The following is a 20,079-nucleotide window of genomic DNA, read 5'->3' as shown; positions in this document are numbered from 1 at the left end:
ATAAAAAATAAAAAAAGAGAGCTATGGTATGACTTGCGCAATGAAAGAGGCATGGAGGAGAGAGGAGAAGGACTATGAAGCAGACGGTGCCCAGTGATTGGATACCTGTTGGACCGCAGTGTCCATTGCTTGTTTTTACCATTCCCAGAGTTCCATGGGAAATGTGGTTCTTGTTAGCCTATAATAAAAAGGGCTGCTATGTATAAAGTTAAGAGTACTACCATCAAAATAGATTCCGAAAACGTATCAGGTTGCGAAGGTCAACAAAATATTGTCAAAGTGGTGTGTTTCCTCCTCTGCTTCTTAATGAACGGCTGTGTAAAGTCCAATTAATTAAAGATTTTCTTGCTAGAGCGGAGCGAAGCATTGTGAACTCTCAAAGGGTGAATGAAACAAACACCAGATACATAATCTTTTAAATATATATCCGTGTGCATTTAGGGGTGGTAGCTTTTATTGACTAGAGTAAACCAATAAGCAAACAGTGAGTGGCCAAACATAGGTAACTGTTACTTGACAGCATACACATAGGAAACTATTTCTCTTAGGACAAAATGGCTCAAGATTTAAAACATTCAACATACAATAAAAAAAAGCTTACCAAATACACCATAAATTTACATGTAATTTACAGTATTCACGTTACAGTCTTGTACAATAAAAACATTATAGCTGAGCACAAGTAAAGACATTTTTTTAAAAAACTATATGATTATTGACTTCACCAAATTCACTTCTCTTTCTGCGTTGTTTGAAGTAGTCATAAGCAAACATGAAATTGTTTATGCTGGCACAAATATTCTTAAGTCAAAACTTAAAAACACACATACTTACTTGGAAAGAGACCAAATAAGAGGTATGCTAAAATCGTTTGAGTGACTGCTCTGAATATAAAATAAAGTGACTAGAGATAAGTTAACCTAAAAATCAAACACTGTCCCGTGGGAAAGCTAGTTTTGCATTTCTGAAGACGCCAAAGATGTTACGAATGCATTCGTAGCATTAGATAACAGAAAGAAGACTTTGCAGGAGGCACCGCTAGGAGAGAAGGCAGACTAGTGCTCCACATGGCTTTGAGCACTTCTACCATATCCTGCAATTTTGCTTCCACAAGCGAGCCAATGAGGAAAGTCGAGAACAAAAGATGTGCTGAGGGCGCATCATAGGGCTTCAAGTTAGCTACACTTCTATTCCTGCCTTCTGCTACTCCAGGTGTTTCCCACATCCAAGACACTCCTAACTTTAGAAGAGATCCGAGGGAAAGACTTAAGGAGGGAGAAGTGAATGGGTTATCTTTAGTTTGTGATGGTAGGTGTTTCCTCTGATCATGTTGATGCTACAGTCAATGACAAACAAGAGCGTGAGAGGAAACGCAAGCAAGAGGGTTCGGGATCAACTAACCATAGCCAAACCTGCTCGCATATCCAGTAATGAATTAAATATAAGAAATTAAAAAACGAACTGAAAGTTTTCTGATTTGCTATCCTTGAGGAACTGGACTTGATGCCGTAAAATCTCCGTACTGCAAGCTTCATTGTAGTTTGATTTCCTGGCAATAAAGGCACAGAAATCTAACACGGTGGCAGCCCAAGTGTGAGAACTGGTTCTCATCATTGACTTTATTTGGTACTACTGCGGACTAAAAGCACATTAAATAATCTTCTGTATTAAATTAATATCACAACCTCATTAGCACAGGTAACAGTTGTCATATGCAAACTATACTCCACCTTTTTATGCAACTTCGAACGAAATAGTTGCATTCACACTTACAACATCCGTTAAACACAGCCAGAAATAATACTGCCGGAGTTTCTCATCTGCCCCCAAAAAAGGAGCATTTCATTTCAACAGATCCATTCTGACCCCTATCGGCACAATGGAAGAAGCGCAGGCCAACAATGGAAATTACAAATATATATATATCGTATGTCTGCATTCCTCCAGCTGCTGTGGGCCTAGCTACCTACAATTCCACTCCAACTTTTAAGTGCTTCAATTTTACAGTTTGTGACCTGAAACCCAAGTCCAGGATTACATGGTGCGTGCAAATAAGGATTTGAAATTGTGACCACATACCGCACACCGGGGGCTAAACAACAAACCACTTATCTTCATCTGGCAGGTACGTTCACGCAGCCCCGCTTTCTGTCTGAGGCCAAAATACTAGTAAACACGGCAAAGCACAGATGGTCACGACGTTCAAATATCGAACAGGTAAATAGCACAGTATTTGCTAGACCGTATTTACACTTTCAGCGTGACAACCCAGAGCTACACAATATTATCTGCTCTCCAATTTTCCATGAATTGCTGCGAACGTACAACGCAGTAGTACCCTTTGGCAGAGCGATTTCATGATGCAAAAGTGCATTTCCGTTCAGTCCCATCAATGCTGGGAGATGTATTGATGATCACACGTTATCCAGAATCCAACCGAATAAAGGTTTGTGCGGCCCTCTTTCGGATTCTGACGTCTTCTCCATCATTTCAGAGTATTTCAGCACAGCGTGCAAGAGGTCGCCGACTTTCCACTCTTTTTCCCTCAGTCGTTTTGAAAACTGGGAATAAAGAGATGAAAAGCACTCAGATATGGTAGCAAAACACCCGGAACTGCTAATGTGACAACTAGCAAAACATTCGTTAAGGCCTATACTGAAATTATGCGGTAATGGAGTTCCAATCATGCAACGCTAGGTCTGAACAAATTATGCAACAATGGAAGGCACATTATGTGTTTAACTAGGTCCTTAAGGGATAGTATCTATTAACATTTTTGTGGCATTATCATTTAGGTTAACATTAACATTTTAACGCAGTCGTTTATAGAGATCCTAACTGTATAACTAGAAGCATTGACATAGCCAATAGGTCTCCCCTTTGGGATCTTATATGTATTTAGCCATGCAGCACAGTATCCTGGGTGGTACAACATCTTACTGTTCTTTAACTAATAGGCACTTTATAGCACTACATTGAGAAGTAATAATTTGAAGTGTTATTTTTGTACAACTGGTAGCCTGAACTCACATCTCGAAGTGCTTTCATACGCAATAATGAAGAAAAAAAACATTTTAGCGAATTAAATAATTTGCCTGATAACACAATTTAAGCAAGGAAGCCACAATGCGTCCAGGTTTTCTGGTTTCACTTTGTACAAATCAGCCAATACATGGATATCAATGTGTTTTTCCTTATTCCAAGGTTTGTTTTAACTTAGTGCACTTTTTAAAATATAGCGCAAACACGACTGGAAAGTTATTGTAGCACTTTACATGGGCACCAGTTCCTATACATAAACACCCTTTGCAACTCTCAAGCAATGCACTCAAGCAATACATCTTTAACGTGTTTCAATACAAATACAATAATAAAATATTACGTACCGAGCGGCACAGGCCATGCATTATATGTACATGCAAAGGTACAGGAATTTGTTCAAGATGTGAAAGACTGGAGACCCCTTCCCCCTTTTCTTTTTTCCAATTTTATATCTAGCAAGGTCGACCGTTCAAGGTTCGTTGCATCTTCCTTCTGTTCCTCATTTAAAAAGCACATGTAGGCTAATGATCTCCCTAGAGAGGGAGAAGAAGCGTGTTTCTCAAGCAGTAAGAATTTTACACTCCTCTCTTCTGGAAGCTTTTCTTTTCTGGTCTAGCTAATGTCCCAAATAAGTTACCCACATGATTAAAAACAAGCATTGGAAATGCAATAGGTCTCGCCTTTGATTAAGTTAAAGCCATTTGCTTTGCTAATGGTATTGTATAGCAAAGCAAATGGCTTTAACTTAATTAAAGGCGAGACATATTTCATTTTTAATGTTTGTTTTTCATAGCAAAGTTGATCACAATTTCCAGCTAATCTTAACTGCCTTATTGTGTGCACAACAAGCATTCGCAGTGCAATAGGTCTTCCATTACTGAAAGTTTGAGCTATTGGCATTGCATTAATATTTGCAACGCCAATAGCTCAAACTTTCAGTAATGCAAGACCTATTGCATTGCAAATGCTTGTTTTATCTGTGCTGGTGATTCTTGTATTTTCAAGGTTCACGAGGAGCAGATGTGGTTATTAACGTCATCTGGGCCCCACAGCAAGTGAACGATTTTAAGAAGACGAAGTCTCATTCAAGCACAGTCGTTCATCAGGTTGTTTGGCACATTACATATTAGATTGCAAATGATATTCATGCTAAGGGATTTTTCGTTCGTAATTTGGGTCACAAAATCTGCTTTCCTCATACCCGGCAGGGTGATCAGGGAGTTAAGCGCTCGCTGCTGAAATCTGGGGTGACTTGCAGGTCACGAGTCCAAATACCAGAACGGAGAGCTCAGCCATTGACAATTCCTTTGTCGATACATTGTGCACCCGTAAACAAGTTCAAAATTACAGCTATTATTTACAGCCATTCGAAACTACACAGCTGTGGAAGTAAATGCTGTGGAAAACACAAGGTATGAGAAGTTAAAAGAAGTTATTCTCTGTTAGACAGTCAGCATCCACATTCTCGTCCGCGCCCTGCCTGATGTAATGGCTGCGTGACCCTTCAGACTTCCTTTCCTGTTTGAACAGCAGCCAAACCGTTGCTGCCTGTGTGGAATAAGAGACCAGACAAATTGCGCCTCGCTGAAGTGTCTGGAATGCAGGTCGCTCAGAAAATTACGTCACTTATTGCCCACTGCTCACAATTTTGGCCTTCTTCAGCCAAAAGATTCAACAATTTGTGCGCATGTTGGCAGCCTTGAATTATCCGGTACTAACTTAATATTGCAAATGGAGGAGAAGGTCAATAACATTGGTCTTTGGCTCTCACAGTCTACGGGTGAAAGCTGCAAGTTTCTTTTACTCAGCCAGAGGTAACTCTGTTTCTGGACAAACCAGCTCGCGCTCTCCAACCCCGCCATTCCCGTCCTCTCTCTCTCTCTCAATCACTCGCGCCTGTAAAACGAGCTCTAAGTCACAGGAATGTGCGGAAGAAAGCGTGACAAAAAAAACGAGAAAGCTACCAGCAGGACCCTCCGGGGTTAGTCATGGATGCAGCCAATGACAATATCGAACATTAGGTGAATGAAGTGCTGCCACGCCTCGCAATTTCCCCCCAAAAAGTTACTATTGCTCTGAGCCGGGTCATAGAAAGACGCAAAGTCTGGAGAGAAGGACCCGGTGTAAACACACATCATGCCGCGTTTATTTATCCTAAACGAAAACGGCTGCTGTTAAATGTTACTATTGCTTACTTTGCAAGCATTGGAAAAGGCAACATCTGAGCGGGCAAGTTCATGTTTTCAATCCCCTCCCCCACATCACAGCGATGGTATTTCCTTTCCCTCACTGAACCCATCACAGAAAGACTGAACTCTGCGCCCTGACAGGCATGTGGACACTATGGATTATGTCTGCCTGGAGTGACGAGCCTCCCGTCCCCCACCACAAGTCCTCCAGGCAAATAAGTAAATAAACGGAGAGCGGTGTGCCTGAAGCGGGCGCCGCGCTCCCAAATACAGTAAAAAACAAGGCTCATGAAGTCATTTGCATTGTGTGGAAAACATAGTGCGTCCCAGCTAATGAGGGAGAGAGTGTCACGCCGCCGGTAAAAGATCAAATAACGGTGGGCGTGGCCAAAAGTAGACAAGGTGGAAACAAGGAGGGACTGAGAAGCCTCCTTTACAATAAAAAGCCTACGTTTTGCATACTACATGACAAGAACCAATTAGAAAGATAGGCAGGGCTTCAACTCCGCCTCCGAGAGCTTCGGAATCTGTATTGATTCCAAGAAGCTCTCGATGCCGAGAGCAGCGTATGCGCTGCTTTCGACAGCCAAGACCTAAAAAGGTGAAGAGAGGACACCATTGGTGGAGGCAAAAGGCTGATGGCAGGCATTGGTGGAAGCGCTGCTGTGTGTGATCAATGGGGTGGGAGGGCCTGGATGCTGATAAGGGGGCTGGCACTGACCCATGATGCATTTGCTGTACGTCTGAGCTCCCGCGCTCCGAAAACTGTGCTAAGCTGAGGAAATCGGAAAATATTCTGAGAAGCAGAGGGTTAGGGGGGGGAAACCCTCTTACTGCAGTGACTGAGCCGGTGAATCGGAAGCGGCTCCGTCTGCACACTCACAATGTAGCACAGACAATGCTGCTTTGCAGAGCCACAAGATTTAATTTCCATTTTCAGGCAACTTGTGCCTGAAAGTATGGATAGTATAATGGACTAGTTTTAGGACTACCGACACTGCTTGGCCCCATCGGCCACTGGATGATGACAGGTGTGGCATTACATTTGCCTTTCCAAGATGAGTCTAATATTGGAGTTGTAAATAAACAAGATAAGGACATGATTTACAGCAGTAGGCTGAACGCATTTGGCATTTGGAAAGCCAAACATGTTGTGCCTGGGAGCCGTCCGCAGGGCTGCAGAGGCAAGTCTGGACGGCCATCGCGCACCGAGCAGCCTTGGAAAACTGCATGTAAATGTGACGAGAAAAGGACAATATCTACAGGCCTGTTACACCATTATCCAAGAGCTCATATACTGCACACGAGAATGGAGGGGGACATTACAGCCCTGTTTACAGAACTCGTAGCTTGGGGCCACTGAATATATCGAGCATGCAATGGAGTACCTTGTTTGTCAAACCGTTGGTCCATCTGCTCTATTTAGGTTTGGGTGGAACGCCATCTTTCAAATGGCAGTACCCCAGCTGGCTCCGCCACTGGGAAAGAGTGTTCCATTTTGTTATTTATGTGTACCAGAAACTAACCTGAATCACCTTCTGAGCCATCTCCAAAGAGCATGGGCTTAACAGGCCCACAGGTAAATAGCAATACAAGAGCGTAAAGCCACAGCACCTGATGAGGACAAGTTACTTACCTTCGGTAATGTCTTATCTGGTAGAGACATGATCTAGCTGCAGCATACTTACCTTCCAGGCGCCAGATTAGATCCGGAAGATTTTTCTTAGTGGTATCCCTAAGCACTGGTAGGTAATGTGGGTAGACTACGTGTGACGTCGTCGTGACGTCCACGTCGTTAATATAATTGCCCTACCGGTGCACAGACGTCAGTACTTTTCATGACTTTCCACGGCAGAAGTGCATAGCCATGAAGTGACTGACTATAGTGTGTTAAAGAGCTAGGACCCTGAAGGGGAACAGTCCTGACACTAAAAACAATTCTGCAGTGTGGGAAGGATGGGTGGGTCAGTAAGAAATCTGCTGCTAAATCATGTCTCTACTAAATAAGATGTTACTGAAGGTAATTAACTTGTCCATCTGATAGAGACATCTAGCCACAGATTCCTTACCTTTGAACAGATACCCAAGAAATAACTTTCCCGGAAGCGGGACTGTGGAAAAGTTTAGGCTAGAAAATCCTGTAGAACAGAGTGGCCAAGCAGGCCCTCCCTGAGAACCCAGGCAATAATGTCTGGCAAATGTGCGCAGAGATGCCCACGTGGCCGCTTGGCAGATATCAGCAATTGGACCCCCACACTGGAGGGCTATGGAGGCTGCCTTCGCCCTGGTGGAATGGGCCCCAAGGTCTTTAGGATCGTGCTTCTTTGCCAAGGAGTAACAGATTTTTATGCAGAGGATAACCCAACGAGAGATGGTCCTCTTTTGAGCAGCACGCCCCTTCTCTGCTACCACGTACCATATAAAGAGTTTGTCATCCACCTGGGACTCTTTAGTGTGATTAATGTAGAACAATAACGCTCTTTTTGGGCCCAGACAGTAGAGACGCTCCTCTTCTTTGGAAGGGTGAGGAGGTGCATAGAAAGTGGGTAGAGTAACGGACTGTCCCAGATGGAAGGGAGTTACAACCTTGGGGAAAAAGGATGGCCCAGTTCTTAGTACCACTTTGTACGAAAAGACAGTCCGGTAAGGAGGCTGTGAGGACAGGTCCTGTAGTACGCTCACCCTCCTGGCAGAGGTAATTGTCACCAAAAAAGCTGTTTTGATAGTGAGCAACCTTAGAGGGCAGTTGTGCAGCGGCTCAAACAGTGCGTATATCAAGAAGGTAAGGACCAAATTATGGTCCAATTGTGGCATAAGAAACGGAGAAGGGGGAAACAAATGGGTTAACCCCTTCAAAAATCTCTGCACCAGACGGAATTTAAAAAGTGAAGGCTGATCTGGCAGCCAAAGAAAGGCTGAAGGGGCCTTTCAAAGTGCCCAAAGCAGAACCCTGCGGGGCCAAGGAAAGTATAAACAGAAAAACATCTAACAGAGAAGCAGATAAAGGGTCAATAGACCGTTATGTACAATATTTACAAAATGTGTTCCATCGGCAGGCATATACCGATTTCGTGGAGGGACGTCTGGCTGCCAGAATAACTTTGCAGACTTCGAGAGGCATGTCAAAAGATGTCAACTGTCGCCGCTCGATCTCCACCCAAGGAGGTGGAAAGTGGATAGGTTTGGGTGAAGGACCCTCCCCTGCTGCGTGACAGAAGATTCTCCCGAAGGGGCTGCCTGATCAGAGGATCAATGCTCATAGCCCGAAGCTTAGGATACCAAACTCTCCGTGTCGAATCCAGACCCACAAGAATGACTTGTGCCCTGTCGCTCCAGAGCTTCTTGACCACTGTGAACAGTAGTGGTGTGGGCGGAAAGGCGTACAGGAGGCCTGGCTCCACTCACAACAAAATGCGTCGCCGAGTGAGAGCTGCCTTGGAAACTCGAATGTTCAAAACTTCTGGCATTACGCATTCTCTTCGGAGTCGAACAGATTTAACCAAGGCTCTCCACACCACTTAAAGAGACCTTGTACCACTCTGGAGGCGCCACTCATGATCCGCAAGGCACTTTCGGCTGAGTTTGTCTGCTCTGGCGTTCAGAGAACTGGCCAGATGTTGAACCACCAGGGAAATGCCCTGTTGTTTCAGCCAAGCCCAGAGACACAGGGTCACTTGACAGCGAGTCCATGACTGCACTTCACTCTGTTTGTTGCAGTACCACATGGTGGTAGTCTTGTCTATGAACACCTGAACTAGCCTCCCCTTGATGGATGTTAAAAAGGCTTTGAGCGCAAAACGGATCGCACATAGCTCCAATAAGTTGATATGGAGCTTGGCTTCCACCAAAGAGCAGATTCCTCTAATCTCCACCTCCCCCAGTTGGCCGCCCCATGCGAAAAGAGACACCTCCGTCTTACTGTGAGATCGGGGCTGGGAAAGGGAGAGGGGTCTGCCTCTGACACAATCGCGGTCTGTCCGCCAGCACTGAGATCTTTCGCAGTGCCCTTTGATATCTGAACCAGGTCAGTGAGATTTCCTCAATGCTATGCCCATTAGACTTCAGGTCCCATTACAGAGCCCGCAAGTGCCACCTTGCATGATAAACCAGCAGGAGGCCATGAGGTCCAACAGACGCAGTCAGTCTCACCGTAATCCAAGATAGAGACTGAAATATCATGATCATAGCCTGAATATCCTGGACTCGTCGGCTGAGAGGATGGGCCCGAAACTGCACTGTGTCCAGGACCGCCCCAATGAGAGGGAATCAGGTGCAACTTCGTCATGTTGATAATGAACCCCAGCAAGTGCAGGAGCTTTGCCGTAGTCTGGAGGTGGGAGACGACAGTTTGGGACGAGCCTGCCTTTAACAACCAGTCGTCGAGATTGGGGAAGTCTGGAACCCCTGATCTCTGCAGATGGTTGAGGTATGAGTTCGATCATCGATTTTATAATTTTATCCAACAGACATGCCTCAAGAAGGATTATAAAATACATAAAAAAGGCACTGAGTGACCACTTCCCACTGAGGGCGTCCTTATCTTTTTGGAAAAAGTTCTTAAAATCCCAGGGTAATTCACCCTATCTGGTATAGAACTTATCATTGGATAAGATAAGGAAAATGCGACCTACTCAGTATGCATCTGTTCTTGGCATATAGAGCTGTAGATTCATATGCGTTAACATAGATCACCATCTGGTGCGGGCTCCCAACCCAGGACACTAACGATATGTTGGATCCCAAGGACATTATTTATCCCCGCTCTTCGGAATGGGCCCCAGCGAATAAGGTCACCAATTATGTGGGGTTACGTATTTACAAATCCCTGGGGAAAGAAGCCTGAAAATGCTTGAGAGCAGTTTACTCGACTTTCCCTTGACGGTAAAGTAGCCCTCACACCAGATATCGACACAAGAATTGCCACATTCCTGAGGAAATTCATGAAAGACCCAAAGAAGGGAATTGACAGGTCCTGGCGGGCATGCCAGGACAAGTTACTGGACATCCTTAGGGTCCCTCACAAAAATTCTGGACATGGCCGAAGAGGCCAAGCTGACAGGGTCCGTAATCTCCTCGGAAGCACTTTCAGGTTGAGCACAAAGGACCTTAGTATTTTTGGGTAACGACAATTGTGCCCTTTCAACGGAGTGTCATAGCTCCTTCCTCATCAAGGTGGACCCCAAGTTAGGGGATCTGGCTGATTCAGAGGCAGGGGCAGTGGCTCAAGAGGGACTCTTTGGGGAGCCTTTTGTCAAGGAGTTGGGAAAGTGTGTGAATACTTTCACCTCCCTTGACAAGGCCCAGTCATCAATTAGGAAACTCTTCCCTTGGGTTTTCCGCGGGGCCGGTAGAGGTAGGGGCCGCTCGACCGCCCTTCCAACCAACTCCCTCCATGGGGACAAGGCCCCAGACAGGGTCAATACCAGGACCAGACAAGATTTGTCTGGTCCTGGTACTTCATGGAACTTCTATCCCACAAGAGGCCGGCGCGGCAAGGGCCGAGGATATCATGGAGCAGCGTCCTCCTCTACTCCCGGTGAGTGTTCTCCCTTCTTTCCGCTTAAGGGTAGGGGGGAGGCTGGGGAATTTTTTACAGGCTTGGACTACCATCACAGGGGACTCATGGGTACTTCAGACGGTTCAGGGGTTTCAAGAACTAAAACCCGGTCCCATTCAATTCCCTCACCAAGAGACCAATCTGGTAACCTTGGACGTTTCATCCCTACTAGCCAAGGGTGCTATCACCCCGACAACCCCTCATCCATGGGGGTTCATCAGCAACATCTTTTTAGTAGACAAAACAGAAGGGGGCAAGCGACCGGTAATCAACCTCAGCGAGTTCAATGAGTGGCTAGTTTACCGCCACTTCAAAATGGAGTGGATTCATCTCCTCAGGGATGTCCTATGACCTCTAGACTGGATGGTACGGCTGGATTTAAAAGGCACCTACCTGGTTATCTCAATCTTTCCTCCTCATCGCTGTTTCCTCCAATTAATTTCGCGACACCAGACATACGATTTTACTGCCCTTCCCTTGGCTCCCTGGTGCTTCACCAAGGTCCTCAGACCAGCAGTGGAGTTCCTGGGGGCTCAGGGTATCCGAATGATGGTCTACCTGGATGATATGCTCTTCATGGATGCATGCCACCACCAATTCTTGCACCACCTCAAAACGGCAGAGGATCTTCTTTTAGGTTTGGGTTTGTGGTGAACGAGACAAAATCTGTCCTAACGCCCTCACAGACCCTTACCTTTTTAGGATTTGTGTTAACTCCACTTCCTCCACTCTCAGTATTCCAACCAGAAAGATTTAAAAAATGAGTCACAAATTGAGACGTTCCCTCACCAAACCTCAGACAATTAGCCCGCTTGTGGGTCTTCTCTACCCCTCCATCCAGGCCATCTTCCCAGGCCCTCCTCATTATCAAGTGCTTCAACGCTTCAAAGCAACACACTTACAGAGGAGCCGCTCATACTCTTACAAAGTTCCTCTGTCTGAGGAAGCTCGGGAGGAGATCATGTGGTGGTTAGAACACATGGAGGCCTGGAACGGTCGGGCAATATTCGGGTCCGCCTCAGACCTAGTGATAGAATCCGATGCCAGCAGACAAGGCTGGGGGGGCAGAGTTTTCCACAGGAGGATTGTGGTCTCCACAAGAACGGAGGGTACATGTCAACTGCTTAGAACTCCTGGCAGGTTCTTTCGCCATTCGGTGCTGGACAAGAGATTCAGTCCAGTCTTCGTTCCTCTTAAAGATGGACAATATCTGGATATGAATGACCAGGTTCTTCAGCCATACAATGTGAGACATAAAACTCGCACTTGGTATAAGAAGCTGTTTACCAACCTGATCCAGTTGGCAACATATAATGCGTTATGTTGTTTTATCATCAGACCATCACAGGAAGACTCGTGTTTTTCCTTGACTTTCAGTTGACCATCACTGAAAGTCTTACTGCTACAGAAGCAGCAACCTCCACTTCATATGCTCTGGAGGATGTAGTAGGGCTGCAGGATCTGCACTTTGCCACATTACTGAAACAGCTCAAAAGACTCACCTATGTCGTCGCTGTAAAATTACAAGAGCTCAAGCAGCACTCATCGCAAGCATTGTGCTTAAAAGACTAATGAGGCTAGGGGAGCAGGTGTTATTAATGATTGTGAAAAAACATCAGTAGACCCAGGGATCTGGGGAGAATATCAGATTTCTGAGTTTGACTTTGGAAAATGAGACAGCACAAATCATAATACTTAGTGAAAAGGAGTGCTCCTTGTGAAAACACACAGTGCTATCACCAGGGTCATTGGAATCATGCAGCTAGACAGCACCCAATTATAGGACATGAAGACTAAATTATGCGGCAAGAAAAGGCAAATTATGCTGCACATTGTTTAATAGTATTACATAATAAGTTTATGATTTGACAACATGATAGATAATACTGCCTGGACAAAGATTTCACCTCAATATCATAAGTATAACAACCAAATAACAAGCATTTGCAATGCAATAGGTCTCGCATTAGGAAAGTTTGAGCTATTGGTATTGTAAATGGCAAAGTTTTTATTTATGTTTCTTTTTTTTTAAATAGCTAAATTAATAGCTTCGTCATTTACAATGCCAATAGTTATAACTTTCGCAAATGTGATACCTATAGCATTTGTAATGCAATATGTTTTGTATTTACAAACCGCGAGAGGACAAAAAAAAGCTCCGGACCACTGTCTCCTCCCAGGCCTTCAAAAGGGACCTCAAAGTTCTCCTCCTCCAGAGACACCTCCAAAAGTAATTCACGTCCTCTTGCTATTTGTGAGGAAGACTTCCCACTACTGATAATTTCTACTTTCCATGACCATGGAAGTGCCTTCCCAGTGTATGCCTGTGATTGGAGGGTCTGCCTTTTTGCAGTATTTTCCATGTACTGGTGTTCGGTGCCCTTTTGTAACATGCACACACCACTCTGCCCTTGCAACACACGGCTGCTACCTCTCACATGTCTTTACCTTTGATACTTGCACAAGTGCCACCTTGCCCATGTAACGCTTGTTCCTGAGCCTGAGTGTTTAGCACTTATTGCAGGACTATACCTCTAATTATACTCTATTTTCTCTTATAACTGCACACTTGTCACTTTCATTTCCTCTTGTGCACTTTTGACTACCTCATGTATTTTGTTTGCTCACGATTGTCACTATTACCTTTACTACCTCATGTATTTTGGTTGCTCACAATTTTTACTCAAGTATTTTGTTTGCTCACGATTGTCACTATTACCTTTACTACCTCGTGTATTTTTGGTTGCTCATAGTTTTTACTACCTCATGTATTTTGTTTGCTCACAATTGTCACTATTACCTTATGTAAGTAACGTATGTTTTTGCAACCTGTTCTTTTGTAATGTTTCTCATTATGTTTCATTTCTGTTCCTAATGTGAAGCGCTCTGACGCCTTCGGGTAAAGTCCGGCAGGTCCGGCCTTAGGCATGTGCAAAGTGTGCACCAGCACAGGGCCGCCAAACACCAGGGGCCGCCACGACGACGAGGATCGGATCGGATACCATACCAATCATACAATATTCGTGCTGGAGTTCAGAAGGCAATGAGCAATGAAGAGGCCTTTACATTTTGATGTTATCTTGCCATCTTTGCGGTGCCTTCGAAGACAGGAGTCAAATGTCAGGCGTTGTCTTCTGGCAAACTGCTGCTTACTCTTTTAACAGGGAGACTAGTGTTTCGTTTTCTTTCTCTGGCTGCAAAGTGAGAGGATTTTGTGAAGTGAACTGTGTGGCAGTCTCACTGGGTGAATGGAAAGGCTGCTGAACGTGTATTTATTTCCCAGGTGCACAGAAAATCTAAATACTCGTAAATTAACTCTACTCATATTTCAAAATCTGTCTGCAATTAGGAAAGGACAAATGAGGCACATCTTTTGTAGTTCAGTAGTGTGGTAGAAACAACGATTTCAATACAAACAAAACAAATCAAGACCCTTCACTTGGTGAAGCATAAATGATATAAACATTCTCTAAAACTCCACAGTTCTCTATCGTTTGTGTCTTGTGTAGTTTTATTAGTAACACTGGCGGCCCCTGGCAGGATTTTGGCGCGTGGTGGGTTACGCCAGGTGCGTTTAATATTACTTCTTCATTCTTTGAATGTAGAGTCGATTCTGATTCTGCAGTGTCAGTGTCACTGACTAGTCTGACTGACTGCGTCAACGCCATGAACCTGGAAGGTGTGTGGGTTTCACATGATCTTGGCTTGAATGTCAGCAGCGGCCGGCCCGAGCTGAGGCCCGCTGCAGCGCGAGGTCGGACGCTGAGTAGTGAGTGCAGAAACAAAGCGCCTTGCGGCCTTCACTCCGCTCCGGAACTATGGGGGGCTGCAAGAGACCCTTCAGAATCTCTCTGTTCACAATCACCCGACTGTGCCAGGCACCAGATAGCTCTGCTGTCTGAAGTAAAAGGCATAGTTCTGGTGTCTGCGGTAAGAGGTAGGGTGACCAACTGGCATTGGTGCAAATTCAGGACGGTGAGTGTAAAAATTCAGGACAAAGGGTCAAAATTCAGGACACAAATTCAGGACAGGAGGTCAAAATTCAGGACAATAGGTAAGTTTTACAGACACATCAGAGGTCGCGCAATAGTATATAAGTAAGCCCAGCCATTTCCAAACATATTCAACCATTTGCAAACCTATCCATCATGTATCCTTCCATCTATCATTTCACTCATCCATCCCTTCATCCATCCTTTCACTCACTCATCCATCCATTATCCATCCATCCACCCTTTCACCCTATCCATCTGTACACTTATCCATCCACTCTTCATCCCATCCATCCATTCACTCATCCATCCAGCCATTTACCCTTTCACCAATCCAGCCATCCTTTCACTTACTAATCCTTCCACCCATCCACTCTTTTAGACGTCCATCCATCCTCCCTTTCTCTCTCCATCGACCTTTTCACTTAGCCAACCTTCCTTCCTTCCATCCATCCATCCACCCACCCATCCATCTACTCATCCACTCATGAATCCATCCATTGACCCCATCACTCATCCATCTATCATTTCACTCCTTCACACATCTATTCATCCTTTTGTCCATCTACCCTCCCTTTCACTCATTCATCCACCCTTTCACTCATACGTCCATTCATTCACCCTTGCACTTATCAATCCATCAATCATTTCACTCATCCACCCACCCACCCACCCATCATCCACCCAACCATCCATCCACCCACCATCCACCCACCCTTTCACCCACCCACTCATCATCCATCAATCCTTCCCCTCATCATCCATCCATCCTTCCCCTCATCATCCATCCATCCTTCCTTCCACCCAACCACTCATCATCCATCTATCCATCCTTCTTTCCCCTCCATCCATCCATCCTTCCCCTCCATCCATCCCCTCATCCACCCTTCCCCTCCATCCATCCTTCCCCATATCATCCATCCATCCTTTCACCCACTCATCCATCCATCTCCTCCATCCATCCCCTCATCCATCCATCCTTCCCCTCATCCATCCATCATTCCTTCCCCTCATCCATCCATCCTTCCCCTCATCCATCCATCCACCCACCCACTCTCCATCCATCCTTTCACCCACCCATCATCCATCCATCCATCCCCTCATCATCCATCCATCCATCCCCTCATCAACCATCCATCCTTACCCTCATCATCCATCCATCCTTCCCCTCATTATCCATCCATCCATCCTTCCACCCACCCACTCATCATCCATCCATCCATTCTTCCTTCCCCTCATCCATCCATCCTTCCCCTCATCCATCATCCATCTTTCCCCTCATCCATCCATTCTTCCCATCCATTTATCCTTCCCCTCATCCATCGATCCTTCCCCTCATCATCCATCCATCCTTTCGCCCACTCATCCATCCATCCATCCTTCCCCTCCATCCATCCCCTCATCCATCCATCCTTCCCCTCCATCCATCCATCCTTCCCCTCATCCATCATCCAGCTACCCTTCCACCCATACATCCAGATATTTACATTTTCTCTCATCCATCCTTCCCCTCATTCATCAATCCATCCATCCTCTCTCATTATCCATTTATTCACTCTTTCATTCATCCATTTACCCTTTCACTAATTCATCCAGCCATCCACCCATCCCTTCACTTACTTACTCGCCCACCTTTCCATATTAATTTTGAGCTGAGCCCTTTTGAGAAGAGGCCCATCAAGAACTTCACGACTGGGACAGAAGCCACCCAGGGCAGAGACATGATCCACCACAGGGGGGACAAGCACTGGCGTTGCCAATAGGTCTCGCAGTAGGAAAGTTGGAGCTATTGGTTTTGTAAATGACAAAGCCATTTATGTTTTTAAAATGAAAAAAAAAAATAAAAGGCATTGTTATTTGCAATTGTAATAGCTCCAACTTTCCTACTGCGAGACCTATTGGCAACGCCAGGAGAGGGGTGAGGGGATGAGTAAGTTACACATGGTAAATTACGCATCTGAGCGTGCCTGGCGTAAGAAGTTTTCACGATACCGTGACTGGCACTCCCTTGAGGCTAGTTAAGGCAGCATCCTCGGCGCACCACCGCGTGGTGGCGCTATGCATGAAGAAAAGGCCCGAAAACTGCCCTTTAGTGGTTGAAGAGCGCTCCAGCGGCAAGGTCGTATTTTGCCTGGCGTGATGAACACCTTGGCTCTGTTCTTGCTGATTATATTCCTGCAGCTATTTCCTAAGAGACCCGCCTTTTCCATGAAACGTAGGCATATGTACAGTATGCACATAAAACGCGCCCGTATGCTGAGACAATGTACGCAACGCTTACCTTACACATGCCTAAGTTCATTACTGGTGCAAGCTCACACTTAAAATTCAAAAAGCACAATCAATCTATTACGTCGACCCTTTTTAAACTCGATGAATCAATGCACTTCATTCCGTTACCCGTGGTATCTTTGCCAGGCCCGGGCCACCATGATATATTTATTTATTTATTACGGGAGCTATGTAGCGCCAACATCGCCACTTGGGCAGCTCAGCGCTTTACATCACACATGGAGAAATGAAAATCCCGGACCGTAAGAGAGAATGAAGGCGTTAAGCGGGCTTCATTTCTGCATCGGGTTTCTGAACCGTGTGAATGTTACAGAAGCATTTGTCACATGTTCGGCCTTGTATTTTTGCTAATTATTGCGGCGCACTTATGTATTTATCAGTGCACTTATTTCTGAAGCACATCTTTACAGCACTGAGTTGGGGAAGCAGCTTAGTTGTTCCGGATGTCTGTTATTCGACTTGCAAGTAATGAAGTGCAAGCCTCAGTGTTACAAAACGGGAACTCTACCTAAGAAGACTTTAGCTGTTGGTTTACCCACAGTGGCAGGGAGTAATACTATACGTGAACCACTTACTGGTGGGGAGGGGCTGATCCCGTGCACGGGATTGGCAAACAGTAATCGGTTTTGCATCTCGCATGACTCGAAACAACATCTCGTGCTCATTTACATCGCTGACGCAACTTCTTAGAGTAGGACGGGGGGGGGGGGGAGAATGAAGACATTACGTTAATGCACATTGCCTGCCACATGATGTTTTCTCTGCGGTCTTGCCAGACGTACATGGGCAATCCGTGGGGGAGAGAGCGGAGGGGGATGGTGTGTGGGGGCCAGCCTGCCGGCCGGCCAGCCGGCCATGATTAATTAGGGGAGGAGAAGCCTTAGGGGAGGAGAAGCCGCAGAGCGCACGCTGGGCGAAGCCCTTTGATGTGCTGTGCGGCCGTGAATGCGCGTGTTTGTTTGCTCACGTGATTCACATGAACTTCAAGAAAACCGCAGGAACGAAGCCCGTGGTTTCACGAGGATTTTGAGCACTTGAATTCTCGCTCCCTCAATGCGCTTGCGCGCATTGTAGGTCACGAAACCTAACAAGAGCCATCACAGGAGGGGGAACAGGATCCACCAGGGTGGGCATGCAGTATTCAAGTATCATCTTGGGCTCCGCGCCCCCTCCTGCACAAGAGGCTCTCTGTCCAAAATGCCATCCCCCACTGTGATGTACAGTACTTACAGGAGATACTCTAAGAGAACTGATTGAACTGATTGTCCTCCATACTTTGTTAATCAGTGTGGGTGCGATTGTGCATTTTCTTTATTGTATTACATTATAGACTGCATGTTCAAAGAACCGAGGTTTGCTTACAATTTAGTGACAGTAATTAAGCTCTGTGAAGAGAACCACGTGCTGCCTCGGTGTAATCAGGGGTGTAATCTGGCTGAGCGGAGTCTAGGATGTTTGGGGCCCTGGGTAGAAATGGAATGTGTGAGGCCCCTCTAAATTGCAGAGACGTGACCATTCAGGGCTGTTTGCATCTGAATAGATGCCCCTGCTCCTGAAGCTGCAGCCCCTCCCTCTCAGTCACCTTCGAAGCACCTCTTAACAGCTCATCAAGGGCTGGAGGTGTCAGGGCTGCCATCCCGCTGTGCCTTCCAATGCTGCTAGATATCTGCGCTTTGATACTGCATCGGAGTCAAGAAGGGAGGTGGGGGCAAGCTGTGCCGGCTTTAGGGTGGGGGCGACCAGGGCCCGGCTAAAATGACGGACAAATGGCGTCCGTTAAAGAATCCTTCACGGACAACAGACAGACGGCCAAAATTACGGACTGTCCGTGAAATTTACGGACGGTTGGTCACCCTAGTAAGAGGTGTGGCTCTGCTGTCTGTGGTAAGAAGCGTGGCTCTGTGTGTGAATCGGCCATAGAATACTTCATGTCACTTTCCTTTGATGTCATCATGGGGACAAAGGGTGTGTGATGTCACGTCTGCTGCTATTTTTGTGAGTCTACGTTCATGATGTAGAATAACTTTACGGTCTGTGGCAAGGAAGGGACAGCTTTGTGGTCATATGGTAACAACAAAATCCCGGAGCATATTAACATCATGATCTAAATGTACCCCATTTTACATCTGTGTAGAAAGCGACCTGAATGAAGGTGGCACGTGGAGCCTCCAGGGTGCCCTCCCAAATATCCACCCATGACCAGTAGCAGTGTGTGATCATTTACTTGGCTTCTTATCCATTGGAGCAGGGTGTCACTGACTCAGTGAGTGACCCTGGAGTAGTAGTACTGTCCTTTCCAAATTCTGGCGCAAAAAGGAGGAGATACATACACTTAAGGCACCGCTAATCGGCCTGCTCGAGGTGGAAGTGGGCATCTCGTCCCTAGATCATGAGGGTGCAGGCAGCCTTTCCACATTGCGACGTGAAATCGGAGATCGATTCGTTCATCTCCAACATATTATTGCAGTACTGCAGTGTGCCAGCTGCTGCCCGCCTGCTGAGAGACTGCACAGTCAAGATCATGCTAGACAGCGCAAAAGCAAAGGCAGCGGCGCGCTCCTTGCAAGTCGCTTATGCAGGCCATTGTGCCAGGGTAAGAGTGACCTACAGCTTTTCCCCGAAAGTGAAAGTGTCATTAAGGTTGATGGCCGGCTACATTCTCGACAATAGGTACAAGTGCTGTTTTTAATGTGTGCATTTTTTTAGTACAGGGACCGTTAAGATTCTCACGATTTTGAGCACTTGCTCTTCGGTAAAATGATTTTATGCCTATCGCCCCGCTCGCGCTGCCTAAGTATGCTGACTTACTAAAATAATACAACGAAGATCTCTACATTAACTTGGGCGAATATTAAATCTCACTGTCACCTTCCTGAGCTCCGCCCCGCCCGTACCCCCTCTTCCGGGGCCCACACCAACGCTCCCTGCACAGGGCCGCCTAGAGCCGGCCCTGAGTCCGCGCTATATAAAAATGCATAAATACATAAATAAATAAATACCGCCTTCG

At 46.0% G+C, this 20,079-nt stretch overlaps 1 protein-coding gene across 8 annotated transcripts in view; it reads right to left on the bottom strand.

The window, feature by feature from the left end:
* Positions 1 to 436: 436 nt before the first annotated feature.
* AKAP11 (A-kinase anchoring protein 11) overlaps positions 437 to 20,079 on the bottom strand; it is a 322,839-nt gene continuing 303,196 nt past the window's right edge. For all 8 annotated transcript variants that reach the window (XM_078657281.1, XM_078657285.1, XM_078657284.1 and 5 more), the window contains one exon: positions 437 to 2,561. In XM_078657281.1, coding sequence (XP_078513407.1) covers positions 2,415 to 2,561 — 147 coding nt within the window. In that variant the 3' untranslated portion in view covers positions 437 to 2,414. The remainder of the gene's footprint in view (positions 2,562 to 20,079) is intronic.

Source organism: Lissotriton helveticus, chromosome 8, assembly GCF_964261635.1.
Source record: "Lissotriton helveticus chromosome 8, aLisHel1.1, whole genome shotgun sequence".
NCBI lineage: Eukaryota > Metazoa > Chordata > Amphibia > Caudata > Salamandridae > Lissotriton > Lissotriton helveticus.
Note: the sequence above shows the minus strand (reverse complement) of the source record. Positions and strands in the feature narration are given on the sequence as shown.